General features: G+C 40.2%; 1 protein-coding gene across 1 annotated transcript in view; it reads right to left on the reverse strand.

The window, feature by feature from the left end:
• Window positions 1-19,248, reverse strand: part of LRRC1 (leucine rich repeat containing 1) — a 143,680-nt gene that overhangs the window by 57,083 nt on the left and 67,349 nt on the right. Inside the window, exon 3 of the mRNA XM_053668353.1 lies at window positions 2,040-2,118. Coding sequence (XP_053524328.1) covers window positions 2,040-2,118 — 79 coding nt within the window. The remainder of the gene's footprint in view (window positions 1-2,039; window positions 2,119-19,248) is intronic.

Raw genomic sequence — 19,248 nt, forward strand, 5'->3', positions numbered from 1 at the left:
CACAACTTATCTTTTTTGCCTGAGTTTTTACCAGAATCTATACCATTTTATAATTTTTAAAAATAACTAAAATGACCCCAAACATAAGAAAATGTATTTTTAAATGGATGATTTGTTTTTTACTGGCTGTGAACATTAGGAGCCAAACTAGTATGATGTATTGAGGAAGCAGACTTAAGTTTAGGAGAACGGAATTCTGGTCTGAGATGCCATTGGGAGGCTACATGATCTCAAAAGGTCATTTAAATTATTTGACCCTCAGTTTCTTCAGCCATAAGATATGTAGACGAGCTAAGTAATTTTTAAAATCCTTTCAACTCATGAATATTGTCTTAATTCTTAAAACAGCACACCTGCCAAATCCTACCAAACATGAAGCTAAGGTGAAACCCAGTAAATCCTCATACCATGTGGGTGTGTTCTACAGGAGACAGTTTTAAGGTAATGGTAAAATTCTATGTCAGCACGTTAGAAAAGGACAGCTAAAGATGTAGAAAAGGGGATTCAGCAATGTAATGGTTAAAAAAACTCAAGGGCAGCATGATGAATATTTCCCAGTTGCCTAACTCTACTAACGGTGTTAAGGACAAATAGCTTAGTTGAGTTCAACAAACATTTACTGAACGCTTACTCCATTCCAGAAATTATAGTAGGGCTGGAGATACACCAACAAATAGTAGAGGACCACAAGTTAGCTTTCTCAGTCTCATCCAGAGTCTTGGTCCAAGAAAGAAAACAAATGTAAATTTCAAGTATATGAAATAAGTACGCACAGAAGACTATGGAAGACCAGGGGAGGAGGGGACCATAGATTAATCAAGACATGTGATGCTCGAGCCGTACCTTAGAGAGGGTAAAATGGTTGGCATCACCCAAAAGAGAGAAGCATGAAATGAATAACCTATGAGCACTTTGTTACAGCAGAGCATGATGCCTGCCACAGGCAACTGAGGGCAATGAAGGGGGACAGACAGACAAGGTCAGAGGGGGTGGGGGAGACAGCACAGCACATTGGGGAGCTCAGACTTTATGTTAGAGGAGCAGAAGCCACTGTAGCGTTTGAAGAATAGGAAAAACTGTATGGAAGATGATTAAGGAAGAGGACAAGACTTGGGGACAGTGATGAGTTAGAAGCTACTAGGTTAGAGCTTAGTAGATTATTTTTCATAAAAATAAATGCTATTAGTAACTTAATCACTGGATTCAAAAGAGGAAAGCCAGAAATATTTTTAAAAACATATATACTTTTTAAAAATAAGCAGAAATGAAAAAAAATTAAACAGGACATTCCCCAACACTTCATATGCTAAAAAGTCCCAATCAATTTTGAAATGGGTGAGACAAATCCCAAATTTTAATTGAAACTTGAAATCTTGATATTCCTATATCCTTAAAAAAAAAGAGGAGAGGAAGACAGGAGGAGAGAAGGGAAGGGGGAATAGTAGGGCAAAGGTGGACTCAGTAGTAAAAGGGTGACAGGTGGCTTTATTTGGAGAAATAAACCGAAAGAAACCCTCACAGCTATTGCTAAAGTATGAAAATAATGGGGTCAGTAGAGTTGTTTTCTTTACTTTCTTTCTTTTTTTAAAATAAGTTAGAGGAAAGATGAGATACTAAATGTGCTTCATTCCTGGAGTGGAAAAAACCTCTCTAACAGGACTTCTCCTTAGATACCTATGGAGTAAGTTCTATGGGAGTTTAGAACTCTGTCTCATCCCTCAGACAAAAGGGGTCAAAAGAGAATTCATGAACTACTCCAATTCTTCATATTGCTTCAGAAATGCACTCCTCACTTCTGTTTTGTACACTCCAGTGGGCCTCACCCAATCCTCCAACATCTTTTCAATATTCCCTCGATGGCACAATTGTACCTTTCACTGTAGAGAGTGCTATTTAAAAGTAAAAAGCTGTGAAGGTCAACCATCCTTAAAGACAGTAATCCACCTAGGCACCTCTAAGACAACCTGTTTGTGTTTTTTGCTTGGCTCTCAAAAAGACATCCTTAGTACAACAGACAGAAAAGCAAACAGAAAGTTTACCTGGTCAGTGGGTTTCCGCTGAAGTCAGCTATCTGTAGTGCTTTACAGAATGAGATGCTTTCTGGAATTTCAGGAATATCTGTGGGAGTTTAAAAAAAAAAAACACAAGCTACCATTTACCACCGCTGTTAACAGTTTTCATCATCCTCAAGATGGACCACAGTCATATGAGAATATATGAAAATCATGACCTCTATTCAAATATGACATTAATTTCTACAGTTTTCCTACATTTATTTTATATTTGCTTTCCTACTAGAGGACAATGTGCTTTGTAATAGAACCGCATTAAAGAAAACAGTAAAAATAATACAAAACACCAAGTCCCATCACCCTGTCAAGTATCACTAATGGCATTCTGTCTGATTCCCATTAGCGTTTTTTCCCTTTTCATATCACTATATCAGTACCAAGGATTCTGAAGTAGGCATTTTAAAATTAATAGACTTTCTTCTGGTTTTAAACGTAATTTGTAAAACAAACAAAAGCCCAAAGAAAAAAATAAAAACTGCCACATTCCCATCACCCAGAGATACTTTACTCTGATGTATTATTGCTGTAGTTGCCAGTCAAACATACACATACGCAGAGTATGTGTGTATAAATAAATTATATTTCAAAATACTAGGTTTGTACTTATTTGTCATTTTCAGTTTACATTATTCTACAAACTGTTTCCATCATTATTTTTCCACATAGTTTGCCATTCTTAACAACAGAAGAGCCCAAAACATATAATTTCATACTTCATTTAAGTATTGGACATGTATGTTGTTTCCAAGTTCCTGATATTATAATTGCATTATGTCCATTTCTGATTATTTCTTTAGGCTAAGCTCCCAGAAGTGTAATTACTGTGCCAAAGGCATTAACATCTCTATAGCACTTAATAAATATTGTTAAATTGCTTTGGGAGGGGGGCAAGTTAAATATATTTATAATTCTATTAGCTTGTACAAAGTACCCAATTCACCATCTCTCCCCTCCCCTCTCTCTCTCTCTTACATTTTAAAAACTACCAAAATTACTGGTAAAACAGTCTGGCAACATTTTATTTTGTTTTATATTCCTTTTATTACTAATGAGGTTGAGTTTTTCCCCCCATATTTAATAGTAACTAAATATGGATTGATTTTGAAATGACCAAAATTGTTTATTTTAATTCCACTTTCTCGTGGTACGAAACCTAAGGTTATAGCTTTTAGGCTTTAAAAGTTTAGTTCACAGCATTTAATTTCAAGAATACATTTATCCTGGACACATCAGCATTAAGAAAGGGCCAACACAGAAAGGGTTCGCCTAGTCCCATGCGGTTTCTTCCACCAGCCTGACAGACGCAAGCTAAGCCAAAACATACCTAAAATTTCTAAACTGGGGGTGGCAGGGAGAAGGGAGAAATAAAAGGAAAAAATGGAAACCCTGGTCCGAAAACCACAAATTAATCAGAGGCTACATAAAAGCTTTTGGTTCAAATTTAAAAGCCGAAAACGTTTAAACGGGTGGCAGCATTCCCCTCACGCTATTCTCTGCCTTGCGTGGCCATACAAGGTAGTGAAGAACGAACACCACAACCCTACTTTCCGAAGTATGATAGAAATATCTACAGAGCTCACCCACAGTTGAGTATGGAATAGAGTTTTAAGACACAAAGATTTGTGGGCCCAGAGGTACAAATACAGTGGCAGATCCTTTTGCATACATTTCCTTATTTAACCTCAACATAAATTATTTTAATTTATAAATAACTGTACAAAATGGACACTGAGGCTCAGAAAGATGAAGTGACTTGCCCTTCATTACAGGCCTATTTCACTGAGTGCTGGCCCTCCCACACTGAAGAATGCATGAACATACCTGAACCCCTTACAAGATGAGCACCACTATCTACCCAGGCAAGCGAGGCAACAACATGCCATGGCCTGCCTTGATCTGAACGGTGCACTCCATGACAGTCCCTCCTCCGCCACTACTTCAGGCCCTTATGAGCAGTCTTTTGTTGAGACTGAGAAAAGAGGAGTAAATGCTGTACCCGTCACCTCGCAAGTGCCAGGGAAGAAGAGCAAGTGGGACATTAAAATACAAATTTTACAGCAGCTTCCTGCTCTAGCCAAGAAAAAGATCAAGGAAACAAAGAAAGAAGACAGGTACATCAGTCAGGTAGACCTGAATATTTCTCAGAGCGTCAGAAACATCACTGAAACTTGGGAGCAAGGCCCTATCCAGGGAACACAGGAATGCCGGCTCTAAGAAACTGGCTGGCGCTGGTCTGGCATTTGCGGATCTGAGGATAACGAAAGCAACTACCAGAGAACACTCAGTCCAGACAGAGCTGACCAAGAGGTTTGGTTTGACAGGGAAGAAAGGCATTCCCTCCTTACACTCATCTGTTTACATACATAGAAAGATGAGCAGATCAGCGAACAGAAGATAGGTCTCCTGAACAAAGACCATTTCTTTCACTAAATGCATGTTCCTACTTTGACCCCTCCAAAAATGCATTTGTCTATAAAAAATAAGAGGTTTAGACAAGAAAGGTAGTAGTATGGTTTAATGAGTCCTGATTACTGTTTGCTTTAGGCTACTAAAGGTATCAGCATAGACAACTAATGAAGGGGAATAGCTATTCGTCCTTAAACACACAGCTAAAATGTCACATCCTCAAGGATTCCTTAGTGGGGGCCCAATATTAAGTTGGATTTCCTGCTCTCAGTTCCTTGGGCTTCACCTTTATGAGAGCTATTTCAGTTTTAGTTAAATAACTGATGATGGTCAATCTCCCTTACTGAACTCTAGGCTCACTGAGAAGAAAGACTATGTTGTCTCCGAGGCTACCTCCCAAAGCTGACATAGTACTAAGTATAAAGCAGTCCATAGGTGCTGAGTGAGTGAGTGAGTGAGTGAGTGAGTGAATGAATGAACGAATGAGCGAGGAACTAACATTTCTAAGCCTCTGCAAAGACAATCCCTCATAAAATATCCTTACAGGGTAGGTATTTTACCAAAAAGAAAACTGCTTAGTCTAAGATCTCTTACAAGAGAAAGTATAAAGCTTACACATTATTGCCAGCTGAAATCCTTTTTTAATGATTTCCAAATGTTTTGCTCAGGACAAACTGAGAATTAAGACTAAATATATAAAAAAGTAATATAGATCTACAAGTTATATATACTTATATATCTTATGTACAATTTACATGTTTTAATATGTATAATTTATATATGTATCACTTTCTCAATGAAGCCTAAGCTGACCACCTATCACATTTAAAAAAATTATAATTTGAATCCTTTCTTCTGCAGCCTCCTACCCCAATTCCAAATCCTTTTCATATTCTCTATTTTCCCTAGCCATCTTTTCCTTTCCACTTACTATTACCAACCTAGTTCAGGCCCCATTCACCAGGATGACTCCAATATCCTCTTAAATGATCTCTTCCTGTATCTGATCTGACCTCCACCAAATCCAAACAGCCATAAGAGCAACCACTTTTCTATTAGGTTTGTGATCTTGGGCAAATGACTTAACTCACTTATACCTTAATTTCCTTACCTGACAAATGGATCATTGATGGACACTTTTATGTAACTCCAGCATATCATATCTCAAGTGCTTCAGAAGTTCAAAGAAGAGAATAAATTAGCCAAAGGGCAGGTATGCTTTGAACCAAATAAGAGCAAACGGAGAAGTATAGGCATGAATATGACATTGGATACAAAGTGAGGAGAGGGTCTGCCTGAACTTCAGGATATAAATATGGGAGTATCTGGAGAGAAGGCCGGAAACAAAGCCAATTACCAAAAGCCAGACTGAGTTGTTTACAATTAATTTGCTGCACACAACAGACCAGACCAGGCAGCTTTGACTCTAGAAACGTTATAAGAAAGAAGTGAACCAGGACAGGGTTGCTGTCAGCTCACTGAAAAGTCAGGGAAATGAAGGCCTTGGAGGCAGGTTCAGGGGGTTAGCCTGGATCAGCTGCCACTGCCCACTGCTCCCCTGTTGCAAGTTGTGTGGGTCCCTCAGTTTAGGAGATGCACAGCTGTGAGGGAAGAAAAGGGGGAAGGGAAAGACTCACGCATGCTCCCAGAAGAGAGTGTGCACTGGGACCTTCGGTTTTGTTTTGTTTTTTTAAAACTTTGAAAGGCTGGGAGTTTGGGGGGGTGGAGTCTTAGGGGAGTATCTCAGTAGAACAGTCATCAGTTTTCCAAGTGTCTCCCTTCAGGGTCCTGGTCTCCGCTGACTGGTCAGTGCCAGTGCAGGGGATCATTAGTCACTGCAGCCGGCCCTGGTGCCACCTGCCTGGTTTTGCTGCTCTTCTGGGCCTGGACCCAAAATACAGCTGAGGCCTAGTCTCTCTAGGGAGGAAACGCAAAGGGGTCTAAACTGCATGACCCGCGAGATGCAGGGAAAGGACGGCCACCCTGGGGGTGAGGACTGGCACCGCTTTCACCGACTGCTAGGCCCCTGGAGCTTTCCGCCCTGGTGACCTTCTGTATCGGCTGTGAACTGCCTGTGCAGTTCGCTCAGCTCTCCGTCTCAGGTTCCCATTCCTCTTGCCGAGGATGTGCCTCGCGTCTTACTCTCCTGCCTCAAAACTTCTACATAAGGTAAAACAAAAAAATCATATTTTTCATTAATTCAAACTGGCTTTGTCTCATGTGTGTACATGAATAAAAGCATGAAATTTGACACTTATAAGATGTCTGAGAATGACTGTAAAATTAAGTAATGTCTTCCTTATAACTTTCCTAAGATAACCTTCAATTCAGATCCACTCTACGCTATCATTATTTTTTAATCAAAATTACTTTAAATGAGATGTAGTTATACTTTAAAAATATAGTATAGTATATATTAAAATGTATATATTTTTAAAGATTTTTATTTATTTATCTTTAGAGGGGAAGGGAAGGAGAGAGGGAGAGAAATATCAATGTGCGGTTGCCTCTCATGCGTCCCCTGCTGGGAACTGGCCTGCAACCCAGGCATGTGCCCTGACTGGGAATCAAACAGCGATCCTTTGGTTCGCAGGCCCGCACTCAGTCCACAGAGCTACACCAGCCAGGGCCAAAATGTAGTATATTTTTAAATGCTAAAATACAGTATAGTACATATTAAAAATTAAAATACCAGATCTGTAGTTTACCAATATGACCATTACTATAGCTGGCATACAGGAAAGTAGATAATCAGGCCTAAACTCTATCAGTTCAAAAATCTTTTTCAACACCACCAGAGAGTCAACAATCCTGACTCCATTACCCCAAGAATATTGCTTTCACCACAGATACTATAACTGAAAAGTGATTTAAAAAAACATTCTCTGCCCTGACTGGCATAGCTCAGTGGATTGAGAGCAGGCTGTGAACCAAAGGGTCGCCAGTTCAATTCCCAGTCAGGACACATGCCTGGGTTGCAGCCAGGTCCCCAGTATGAGGAGTGTGAGAAGCAACCACACACTGTGATGTTTCTCTCCCTCTCTTTCTCCTTCTCTTCCCCTCTCTCTGAAAATGAATAAATAAAACCTTTTAAAAAAAGAACATTCTCTGCCTTCCTGGCATTTGCATTCTTTTCTCGGCACCCACTTTAACACGCCAAGCTGAGATTCCACCTTCAGCTACAGTACCCTCACACAAGTAACACAGGCTTACTCTAGATTCTTTTAGAAGGCATTAGGACTCTCTTCCTCAAGATGGACCATGCCTTTTCCAGAAAAGCTATTGCCATTTAAAGGCCCTTTTGTGATGGTGACAAAGAGGGACTGGAAGAAGCAACCTCTCAGGTTCTTCCAAGTGTGTGTGAGTGCAGGGACTTCCGGGCACTTCCGTGCGGGTGCGCACAGACAGCCTGTCTCCTTTATGATCACGGCTCCATGAACAGTGCAATGTCCTTTCTGAATAAATTAATTACTCTCTAGCATTTATTCCTGTTCTATTAAACAGCATCTCTTCTCCTGGGTTCAAGACCTAGCTGACGTCAGTAAGTCATAATACCAGGTTCTCTTTACTGAGTGTACCATGAAATACTAAGAAAACACGTCTGACATTCTTTAATTTTTTCTATTACAGTTTACGCTCAACATTATTATGTATTAGTTTCAAGTGTACAGCATAGCGTCTTAGACAATCATATACCAGGAAAACCACTTTGTAAAGTATATCATTGTCTAAATTTTAGATACTTTTGTGGCTATTCTCTGCCATTTTCTAACTCTTTTTGACACCTTTTGAAATAGAAAGTTAAAGGTAACAAACAAGAAATGCTTAATGAGAGCAAATCATTACATCCACCTATTAATCTTTTTGTAAAGCTGCAAAGAATAACATTTGAAACCTCAGACATATGATATGGACAATTACCATGTTGAAATCTTATTATTAAAAACAAGGCAAGAGCAATCATCTACACTTATTGCAGCAGCACGATTAACCCCACAGCAATGTGACTGTTAGCCTAATTAGTACAAGGTGCTAACAAAGTCAGGGTCCTGGATGCAGTCCAAACACACCAGTTTCTTTCCCCTGGTTCCAACCTCACTGCACTCAGGGGAGCCTTTGCCTAAAAACTTGTGCTGGAAAAACAGTCAACAGCTGATCCTTACTGAGCATGTACTGAGTCTCAGGCACAATTCTAAGCACTTTGCACAAATTAACTCATTTAAATCTTCACAACTCTAAGAAAGTTACCGTTATCATTTCCATTCTCTGAATGAGGAACCAAGGCCCCGAATGGTAAGGGCCTAGCTGAGTTTGCACAGCCACTGAGGAGGAAGGTCAGAATCTGAACCTAGGCCTTCTCACCCCAGAGCCTGCACTCTTCACCATAAAGTTACTTTGTCTCTATAAGGAATGAGTAAGGTCAAAGAAACCACAAAAGTCAACCCAAGTACCCTACTGCTACAAGCCACTGACATGTGCCACCTATGAAAGCCAAAGATAATGCTGTCTCTCAGTCTTCAGAAGCTCAGTAGAAGGGAGACAAGGGGGAAATGCTCCATTTCATCTGACCTTTTACAACAGATTTAATCTTCTCCTTTACTAAGTCTAACTAAGCAAAGCCAAACTAATAATTCTTTTCAAGATAACACAGTAACGACATAAGCACCTCACGTTCACTGCAGCATTATTTATAATCGCCAAGATATGGAAGCAGCCCAAACGTCATCATCGGTAGGTGAGTGGATAAAACAACTATGGGGCATTTACAGAATAGAATACCACTCAACCATAAAAACAGAAATTTTACCCTTTGCAATAGCATGAATGGACCTGAGGAACGTTATGCTAAGTGAAATAAGCCAGTCAGAGAAAGACAAATACCATACGATTTCACTCATATGTGGAATCTAATGAACAAACTGAACTGACATACAAAATAGAAACAGACTCATAGAGAGCAGGGTAACAGCTACAGGGGAGGGGGAGAAGGGTGGAGGGATCGAGTGAAAAGGAAAAGGACTCGTGGACATGGACATGGACATGGACAACAGAGTGGGGACTGCAGGAGACTGTAGGGAGAGGGGTGTAAGGGGAAACAAATGGTAATGGAAAAAACACAATAAAAATAACACAATACACCTTATAAATATCAAAGTAACAGAAGAAACTCTAAAATTTTATTCTGTGGTATGACTAATCTTTATCAACTTCTGATTATGACTTAGTATTGAAATTAAGTACGTTATTTAAGTATGTAACATTAAAATGTCATAATTATTTCTTGCTTAATGCAGTTCCTACAAAAGAATAGAAGGAATTTAATCAGCACAACCAACCAAAAGGCAATATGGTGTCCTAAAGTTTCCATTTATTCCCTGAATCCCCACAAATAGATTAGGCCTTCCATATGCCCTATACTTCTTTGAAGCACTTTGCTCTAAAGTACATAAAATTTACTCAGTGCCTTGCTTCCTCACTAGATGTAAATCCTCCACTACCTCGGGAACCAGATCTATATTGTCCCCCAAAGTCTCCCCAGCATTTAGCAGAGTGCAGGCCCTTAGCAGAAGTCCAGCAATACTTCCACACTACTCTGGGCCTGGAATCAGAAAACAAATTCCAGAGCCAGCATCCTCACCTAACACAGGTAAACTTCAACTGCTCTGAGCCTCCATTTCCTCATAAAAGGGAGGTCTGGGTTCTCTGCCTCATCCACTAACCAGGGTACTGACAGGTAGAACAAAATAACGTACATGGTAACTTGGTAAAGTACACAAATGGAAAGAACTAAAAGGGAGGAGAAGGCAAAACTCCCCACTTGGTACAGACTGGTTTTGTTGAGTGTGGGTCACTTTTTATATCAACATGAGGAGTCCAGGGCATGTGTTTCCCTGCCCTCATCTCATCTCCAGCATATACTCAGACCAGAGGGGGAAAATATCATCAAGGACTCTGTCAATGGCTTTTCAGTTCAAAGCACCATCGGCTGCTAATTCACCAAAATGACTGACACAAAGGGAAAGAGGAGCGGCTCCCGCTCCATGTTCTCTAGCCTTTTAGAAAACATGGAGTTGTTCTTCTGGCCGTATAGTTGAGAACCTACAAGAAAGGTGATATTGTAAACATCAAGGAAATGGGCACTGTACAAAAACGAAAGCCCCACAAATGTTACCATCACAAACGTGGAAGAGTCCACAATGTCACCCAGCAGTGAGCATTCCTGTAAACAAGTTAAGGACAAGATTCTTACCAAGAGACTGATGTACGTTTTGAGCGTATTAAACACTCTAAGAGCAGAGATAGCTTCCTGAAATGGGTGAAGGGATAAGAAAAAGAAGGAAGCCAAACAGACAGGTCCCTGGGTTCAAGTGAAGCGTCAGCCTGCTCCACCCAGAGAAGCACAGGGTGTGAAACCAACAGAAAGGAGCCTGAGCCGCTGGAACCCACTCCCTATGAGTTCATGGCATGATGAGTGTGAGACAATGAAAGACTTCTGTACTGGTAAACATGTTTCTCTTAATTGTGTAGAGTTGTGGTGTCCCTTCCCCCCTAAAAAAAATTTAAAGAAAAAAAAATAAAGAGTTCTGTCAATGTAGAAAGAACTGGGTCTTTAAATAAGTCTCTTGTTACCAGTACCGAATCTTAGACAAAGAAATGTGTAACTGAGTGAACAGTAAGAATTTGAGGACAGTATCTCAATACCACATCACTGATGTTAAACCAAATCAAAGGCAAACAAAATATAATACAGCTTAAACAAACACAAAAAAGAGAAAAAACATCCCATGAACTGCCCTACAAAGAGATCCGAGGGGAGAGATGACTAACACAAAGAAACCCAGCAACTCGCAAGTGTGCACATGGATGTAAGTGTGCGCGTGGATGTAAGTGTGCATGTGGATGTAAGTGTGCGCGTGGATGTAAGTGTGCGCGTGGATGTAAGTGTGCACGTGGATGTAAGTGTGCACGTGGATGTAAGTGTGCGCGTGGATGTAAGTGTGCACGTCGATGTAAGTGTGTGCGTGGGTGTAAGTGTGCCTAAACTCTGCACTGGCACGCAAACAGTCACTTAAGACTTGTTCGAGATGAACAATGTCCCAACTAGAGTTTCATTACATCTGTATTTCTGGTCCATAAAGAGAAAATGCTTAAGACATGACCTACAAGTAAGACCATTTGGGTTTTCCTTCTCATAAAAAAGATCAACATTTATATTAAGAACCTTCTATGTCTAACAAGGTGAAAATGCTGTGATGACACAAAAGCAAAATACAAGATTATAAAGAACTTGATCTTCTTCTCCTAACACTGTCACCTCGTATTAGAGGGGCATTAACTTAGTGGATGAATATTCTTGTCCACTGAATTCTCCAAATGTTACAGCAACTCCTGGTAAGACAATGTGCACAGCACCTCACCCTGCCCAGGGCTGAGGTGACACTTATGTGCCAGCTGGCCACCACGGTACCAAGGGTGCAAGTGCGTGTGCATGCTGTGTACACACACACCCCTTTCAACCACATAAGCACTGCATACTTTTCAGCACAATACATCTACTTTAGAGGAAGACTGAAATTGCTACCCAACTGCCTGTTGCTCCCTCTGAGAAGCCTCTTTCGAAATTAGTCACCTGAGAGCTGCTGTCACTTACCTTAGACACAGTGGAAAGCCTTGGGCACTGAGAGGATAGCATGGGACAGACTCAAGATGAGGAAAAGGGCCAGGAATGGCTCTGAAAAGAGGAACCACCCCTCTCCGAGCCCTGCTATACCACTCAGTTATGCAGCTCCAAGTAAGCAGAACTGGCATTTTGAGGGCCTGTCATGTACCAGGTGTTGTGACTGGCATGTTGCACACATCATCACTAATCCTTAACACAGATACTGAGACAGACTGTGGTAGTCCCACTAACTAATGCAGAATCAGGCTCAGAAACATAAACTAAATTCTCCGACGGTCACTCTACTGACATGCAGAAGAGCAAAGCTTTGAAATTCCAGTCTGTCTGCCTCACAGCCGAGGGAGACTGTGCAGTAACTGTGAGGATCTGGACAGGCAGATTCAGTCAGCTCCAGATACGCTAGAAGGATAAGAAATGCCAGAGGAAATGCACATGGAGACAGAGGACGTCACGAGCATGAGGTTATAGGAGGCCGTGTGGAGGAGCGGTCTGAGGGGAGAGGAAGCAAGTGAGTCTCTTGTTATGGGGACAGGGGCACCCAACATGCAAAGGGAAAGAGAACTGAGGGAGCAGAGACAAGACAACCAGGGAACAAAGTCATCAAGAGCGTTAGTCCATGTGTTACTTCCAACCAACAGGTAAGGATGATGTGCACTTCACTGTTAGGAATCTGCTGTCACCTTCAAGAGGACACAAACAGCGGTACGAGGGGAAGACAAATTGCAAAGGCTGAGACGCTGGCGGGTAAAGCGGAAGGGGGTGCAGAATGGTAGCTGCAAGTCTAGTCTGAAACATTGTATTCATGGTTGGCAAGACAAGGAAAATGGAAAGAAGGCGACAGTTTTCTGATCATGAAGTCCAATTTAATCATTTAAAAGAACTGTTGTTTAATCAGAGAGTATATCCTCACTGGGTGATTGAAAGCTCTTTGTCTTTTATTAAAAAGTGACGATAATAGTCTTTCTTAGCAAAATAAAGAGTTAGCAATCCTGTGTCACAATCCCATTTTTAAAAAATTATACTGCTCCATTAAATCCAAAAGCCTGGGAACCTGGGGTAGAGTTTGTCTGGCAATTAGAGGGAGAGAAAAGTGGTTTCTAGATTGAGGAGAATAAGGTCATTGTGCTTGGGTCTGATTTGTTTGGAATACCTGCAGAGTGAGCAGAGAGGCAGTTAGAAGTGAGACGGAAGGAAGCTGTGGAAGCTCATTCTCATTTTTGCTCAGATAGTAACAAGGAGGGCAGCACACTTGTGAGGGGAGGACTGGAGAGCGAAGGCTTCAGAACCCTGACAACGTGGAAGGGACAGAGAGGAGGCTGGTTGCAGCAGGCTGCAGACTGAGTTCGAAGGCCCATAACTTGAGAGCAGGCTCATGGGATGATGAGTTCCACCAATCCACAGCAGAAGCAAATGGCAAAATCCCAGTTTTAAGAAGGAAATGAGCTGCTACAATATGAAACATTCCCAGCCAAAGAAAAAGAAAAAGAAAAAAAAGAAAGAACACTGCATCTTTTAGGCAATGCTGCAGGGAGGTTGGGAGGGTCACATTGGCATGACATGTAGGATCCCATTATGTATAAAAACCAGGAACAGAGACCTGGCCAAAGACAGAACTCCACCGCTACAAGAAATAAACAACTAGCAGTGAACAGAACAAGCATACAAAAAGAGAGGCTGACAGCCTGCAGCAAAACACTGAATGTTGAGACTTTGGGCATACTCTGTGCATCATACTGCTTCATTTAGAATTATTTACTACTCGGGTAAAACAAGGTCCTTGTGTGCCAAGTGGGCTGACTGATTAAGACAGTCTGAATGCTATGCTGCTGGCTGCCTGACTCAATCCTGCTTAAAAATATCTGGGATTGTCAAACAAGACTAAATATGAATGCATGATCCAAGTCTGCATTTGCTGCCACAGCTGTTCCTCTGGGTATGCAGGAGGGAAAAATAGCTAAATGGAGATTTTTCTCAAAGGCACCATCCCACTTACCATATTATGCTAACCAGCACAGACTCACCCAGGAGGCCTCGGCCAGCCTGGCAAAGGCCCAGTCCCTGCCCAAGCAGCCTTTCCAGTGTCTGTCAAGGGAAGATGGGCACAGGCACGAGCAGAATGGAAGACGGGACAGAGGGACCCTTTGTCGAAGTTTTATTTTACAGTCTTGGCACATGTGCTAGCAAAAATCTTTCTTAGTTCAGAAGGTTTTCACCTAATCCAGCCACAATTACCAAAATAGCCTTTACGCCTCAGCTTTTCCTCCCCAACAGAGATTGCTAAATATACAAAAACATGTCTTAGGGTACAAGATCCTGATTCAAAAAAAATTTAACAAAAAAAATGTACAAATTACAGAACAATGAATGTTAAATTTCATATCAGATAATATGAAGGAGGAGGAAAAAACCTGTGAACAGTCTGGCACTCTTTTTACCTACCCTTTTCTGCAAACGTAATATATTTGATTCTCAATAACTACCTAAAATTCAAGATAACAGTGACTACCAAAAACTAAAGAACAATATTTGTATTCATCAGCTATTTTATTCACTCAAAAATTACAGCTTATTTTAATTATTCCCATATAATATGGGCAAAATTACAAGTACTGGTTTATGTTTCAAAATCCTCTTGAAAAATGAAGTCTTCCAATGGATGAATGCTTTGATTCCAAAATTAAGTCTTCAGCTCTCCCCCAAGCCTCCTCCGCCTCCCACAGAGCACAAGAATCTTTCCCTTCTCAGAACTGCAAATTAGCCTCTGTGGTCAGGCCCGCTCCTTTGCATGAAGTCTTTGGGCCTGATTCCATGCTGTCTTGTGTTACCTTTTTAAAGTATATCTTATCTTTCCAAACAGAATCTGTAATTCTTGTCAGCTGGGATAAACATCCTACTAAACTTGGGTATTCGCCTCACATTCCCACACCACGCACAGTGTTTGTAGACTAAGACTCAACCGCAGGATAGAATGAGTCATTCAGATTCCTAAAAACACTTTCTGGGCAAAGCGCAGAATAGATAAGAGGGTGCAGAGTCAGAAGTGAACAATACAGATCTCCAGAGGTACAGGGAGAAGCCATCTGGCCCAGATAAACTAGCAAGAACACTGATTCTCAACAGTTCTCACCAGCTTGTTCCAAAGCACATCCATTCTAACCCAGGTCTAGTAAAACCACTGAACATTCCAGAGGCTGGGGATTCCCAAATTTCAGAGTACAGAGGAATCACCTAGGGCATTAACCTGATGAGAGGGCTGGCCCCACTTCTAGCAACTGATTCACCAGGTCTAGTGTCCAGAGAAGGAATCTGCATTTTAACCCAGCATTCTTGGGAGATTCAGACAAAGACGGTCTTAAGACTGACTCTGAGAAACTGTGAGGCATTCAACTTAATTGGTTCTCAGTCAGACCTGACAGCATATCAGATCATCTGGGTCCATCATCACCTGAGACTTCCAATAAGTCAGCTAGGGGTGGGATTTGGACAGTATTTTTTCTTTTTAACCACCTCAGGTGAATCTGATGTGCTACCAGGTTAAGAACCAATGTTAATAAGGCTCCGGTCATTTTAATGTATCTGACTCCCATCCACATTTTACCTCCATAATACATATATATGTCTGCTCTCAGACTGAAGCAAAGCCAACACTTAAAGGCTGCCTGTGCTGAAGGCTTTGTCAGACTGCCTCAGATAAGATAACAAAGGAAAGGTACTTTGTTGTTTCCAAAATGACGAAAGGAGTGGGGAAAAGGGTGGAAAAGGATGGAAACAGTGGGGGAACTTAACTGCCTTCTTCCCATTTTTAAATAAAATCAGTTATTTTAAGAAATCACTCTACCTATAACACAGTACAGCTTTTCAAAAGTAACCCTTAAGAAGAAAGAAGTTCTATTAGGAAACAAAGTACAAAGGTACCACATTATACCATGTATAATGCAAACCTTTTTGCCTGAATTTTTGAGGGAAAAATAAGTATGTGCATTATACATGGGTAGTACTAATTTCATATCTATCTATCTATATAAATGTTTTTAATTCTTTTATTTATGCTTATGTGTTAAAAGTGTAACTCTAGAAAGCAGCTCTGATATCCATATGCAAAATAATACCCTGGAATACAATAACTGATTTTACTGAACATTTAAAATTGATTTAAAAAATTAAAATGAAAGGTTTTTTTTCTCTGAGTTTGGGGCAAAAACATGGGTGCACAATATACGTGGGCGCTCATTATACACAGCAAAATATGGTATTCTAAAAAGACCTCAAAAACATGGTTATATTATTCAAAATAATACTGTAGAAAAAGAACTTAAGGGCTTAAAAGTTATAAGCTGTCACCTAAAAGATGAAAAGTTATGATATTTATAATACATTTAACTTCTTAAAAAAATACAGCAGACCTTATACATTAAAATGTGTATTATCCCCTTAAAATACAAGGTCTGTCCAGAAAAAGTCCAGCCATTGTTAATATAACAAAAACAATTTGCCAAACAATGTAACCTGGCAGCCAAGGACAGTGGACTGGAATGCATGTGTGTGAACAATGACAACTTCACTGTACTAGTTAGTGGGGGTGGGAGGCACCTTTGAGTGAGCGTGCACACTGAGTGGTCATTACATTCAAAACAACTGACTAAAAAAATAAACCTGCATCCAATTTTGCGATAAGCTTGAACATTCCTCCATGGAAACTATTCAGATGACTCAGGAGGCCGCAGCTACAGGCAACTGGTGATTAGCAGCTTCATCACAACAAAGCACCCACTAATGCATCACTTCTTGTGCAGAGTTTTTTGGCAAAACATCAAATCATGTAGGTGATTCAGTGCCCCGATAGCCCATATTTGGCACCCTGAGACTTCTGATTTTTCCCAAAACTAAAATCACCTTTGAAAGGGAAGAGATTTCAGACCATCAATGAGATTCAGGAAAATACAATGGGGCAGCTGATGACAAGAGAGCTGTGTGAGGTCCCAAGACGCCTACTTTGAAGCAGACTGAGGCACATCATTGTCCTACGTACAACGTTTCTTGTATCCTGCATCCTCTTCAGTAAATATCTATTTTTCATATTACATGGCCAGATACCTTCTGGACAGATCTTGTCTTATTCATTATATGAAGCATGTATAGATATCCCAGCATTGCCACAGGATGAATGTTTTGGAGATCTTTCTTCAAATTACAATGAGTATTTCTCCAAATAATGTTTTGAGAAAATCTTGCAAAACAAATGCTGTCTCTGTGAATTACAGAAAATTCGAGACTGGGAACCAGTATAAAAATAAACCCTGGATTTCAGCTGAATCTCACCCTTAAGATGATATATTGGGTTGACCAAGGAGTCCATATGATTTTTTCCATAAAATAAAAGGCACATTGTTCATTTTCACCAATAACTTCATTGATTCAGACATTTTGAGTATGCCACCTATCTCCCATGTGGTATAGCTTTGATTGCTTTCAATTAATGTCTTGATTTGATCACTATCAACTTCAACTGGTCTACCTGACTGTGGAGCATCATCCAACAAGAAATCTCCAGCATGAAACTCAGCAAACCACTTCTGACATATTCTATCAGTCATAGCACCTTCTCTGTACACTGCACAAATCATTCTTTGCATTTTAGTTGACTTTTACCTTTCTTGAAGTAAAACATAATATGCCAAAAATGTTGCTTACTTTCTTTCACCTTCAATATTAAAATGGCTACATGAAAATTTACTAGTTTTGATAAGTTTTTATAAATGCATGCTGATATGACAGCTGTCACAATACAATCTAACAAAATTATTTCCAATGAAGTTAAAGACAACTAATCACTACTAGAGCCATCTTACAGAAAAAACAAACGAACTTTTTTAGCCAACCCAATATTGTGGCAAGTCTGGTCCCATTTCCTAATGTCCTAAAGCAATCCACACAGCTCTGCCTCCCATCCCACTTTAGGACAAAAACAGAAAGAAAAGGTGAAAGATTAGCTTTTGCTGGAAGGGTGATCCAAGTTATTATAACAGACGCATGAATTTTTAAATGGGCAAAAATCATTTTCTGTACTTAAGCCATTATTCCACAGATTCAGCTAACGATTAGGAAGGTCAGCCTATAAAGACATCCTTTTGCCTAAGTGCTGTTTAGGATCTTGACCCTGATCAGGAGCTGTTTAGGTTCTTATATGAGTGGCTCCTAGCTCCAATTCTAACTTTGAGTTTTACTGGAGATAAAAGTGCAGACTCCAAGGATGCTGATCATCACACTTTCACTGAGTAGTCCCTGGGTAAAATGGGAATAAGGAATTTTAACGAGGATTCTGATGTGCATGGTCCTCGAGCCCCCCTGGAGAAACGTGCTTCAAGTGCAGGAAGAAAGACCACAATCCAAAGTCTATAAATTTCATCATACCTGGAAGCCCCTCTTTCTGTGGTCTGATGATCAGCAGGGCATTTTGATTTACTGATATCTTTTTTACTTTGTCATCCTTTTCTTTTTCCTCATCTTCCCTTTTAAACCTACAAATACGGTTTTGCTCACATGGCTTCAACATCTCTGGGAGTAGACTGTAGCTTGTCATCTCTTGGACAGTATTTTTCTTTCTGCTATGCTTGTGAAAACATCCAGCTCTGACATGCCAAGAACGCACAGGGAAAGTTTTTAGTCTGTTTAAACTTAACACAGACATCCCAATGTGCTTCCTTTTAAAAACTTAAAATGCGCTATAAATATCACATCTTGTAATTTCATGGAAGTGCTGGGCCTATCATCTCTGATTTATTCTGTGCCTGTCATCTACCAGTTTCTGAATTAACTTCATTCACATAATTCAAGAAATCTGCATCTCTAGGCTGGATGAGGGGCAGCAGAGCCTGTACTTGTCACACAGCACCCTCCATTTACTAAGTATATAACAGTGTTTGCCTGCTACGATCGAATCTCATAATCCAGTGGGGAAGGGATACATCATAAAAATAAGCCCTATATTGGGGTTTATTTTTAATATTAATTTAATTTTAATGCTAATATTATTTATATTTAATGTTAACACTAAAAACTTAATGTATACTTAAAATATTTACTATTTTA

Source organism: Artibeus jamaicensis, unplaced genomic scaffold (assembly GCF_021234435.1).
Source record: "Artibeus jamaicensis isolate MK-2021 breed Jamaican fruit bat unplaced genomic scaffold, CSHL_Jam_final contig_484, whole genome shotgun sequence".
NCBI lineage: Eukaryota > Metazoa > Chordata > Mammalia > Chiroptera > Phyllostomidae > Artibeus > Artibeus jamaicensis.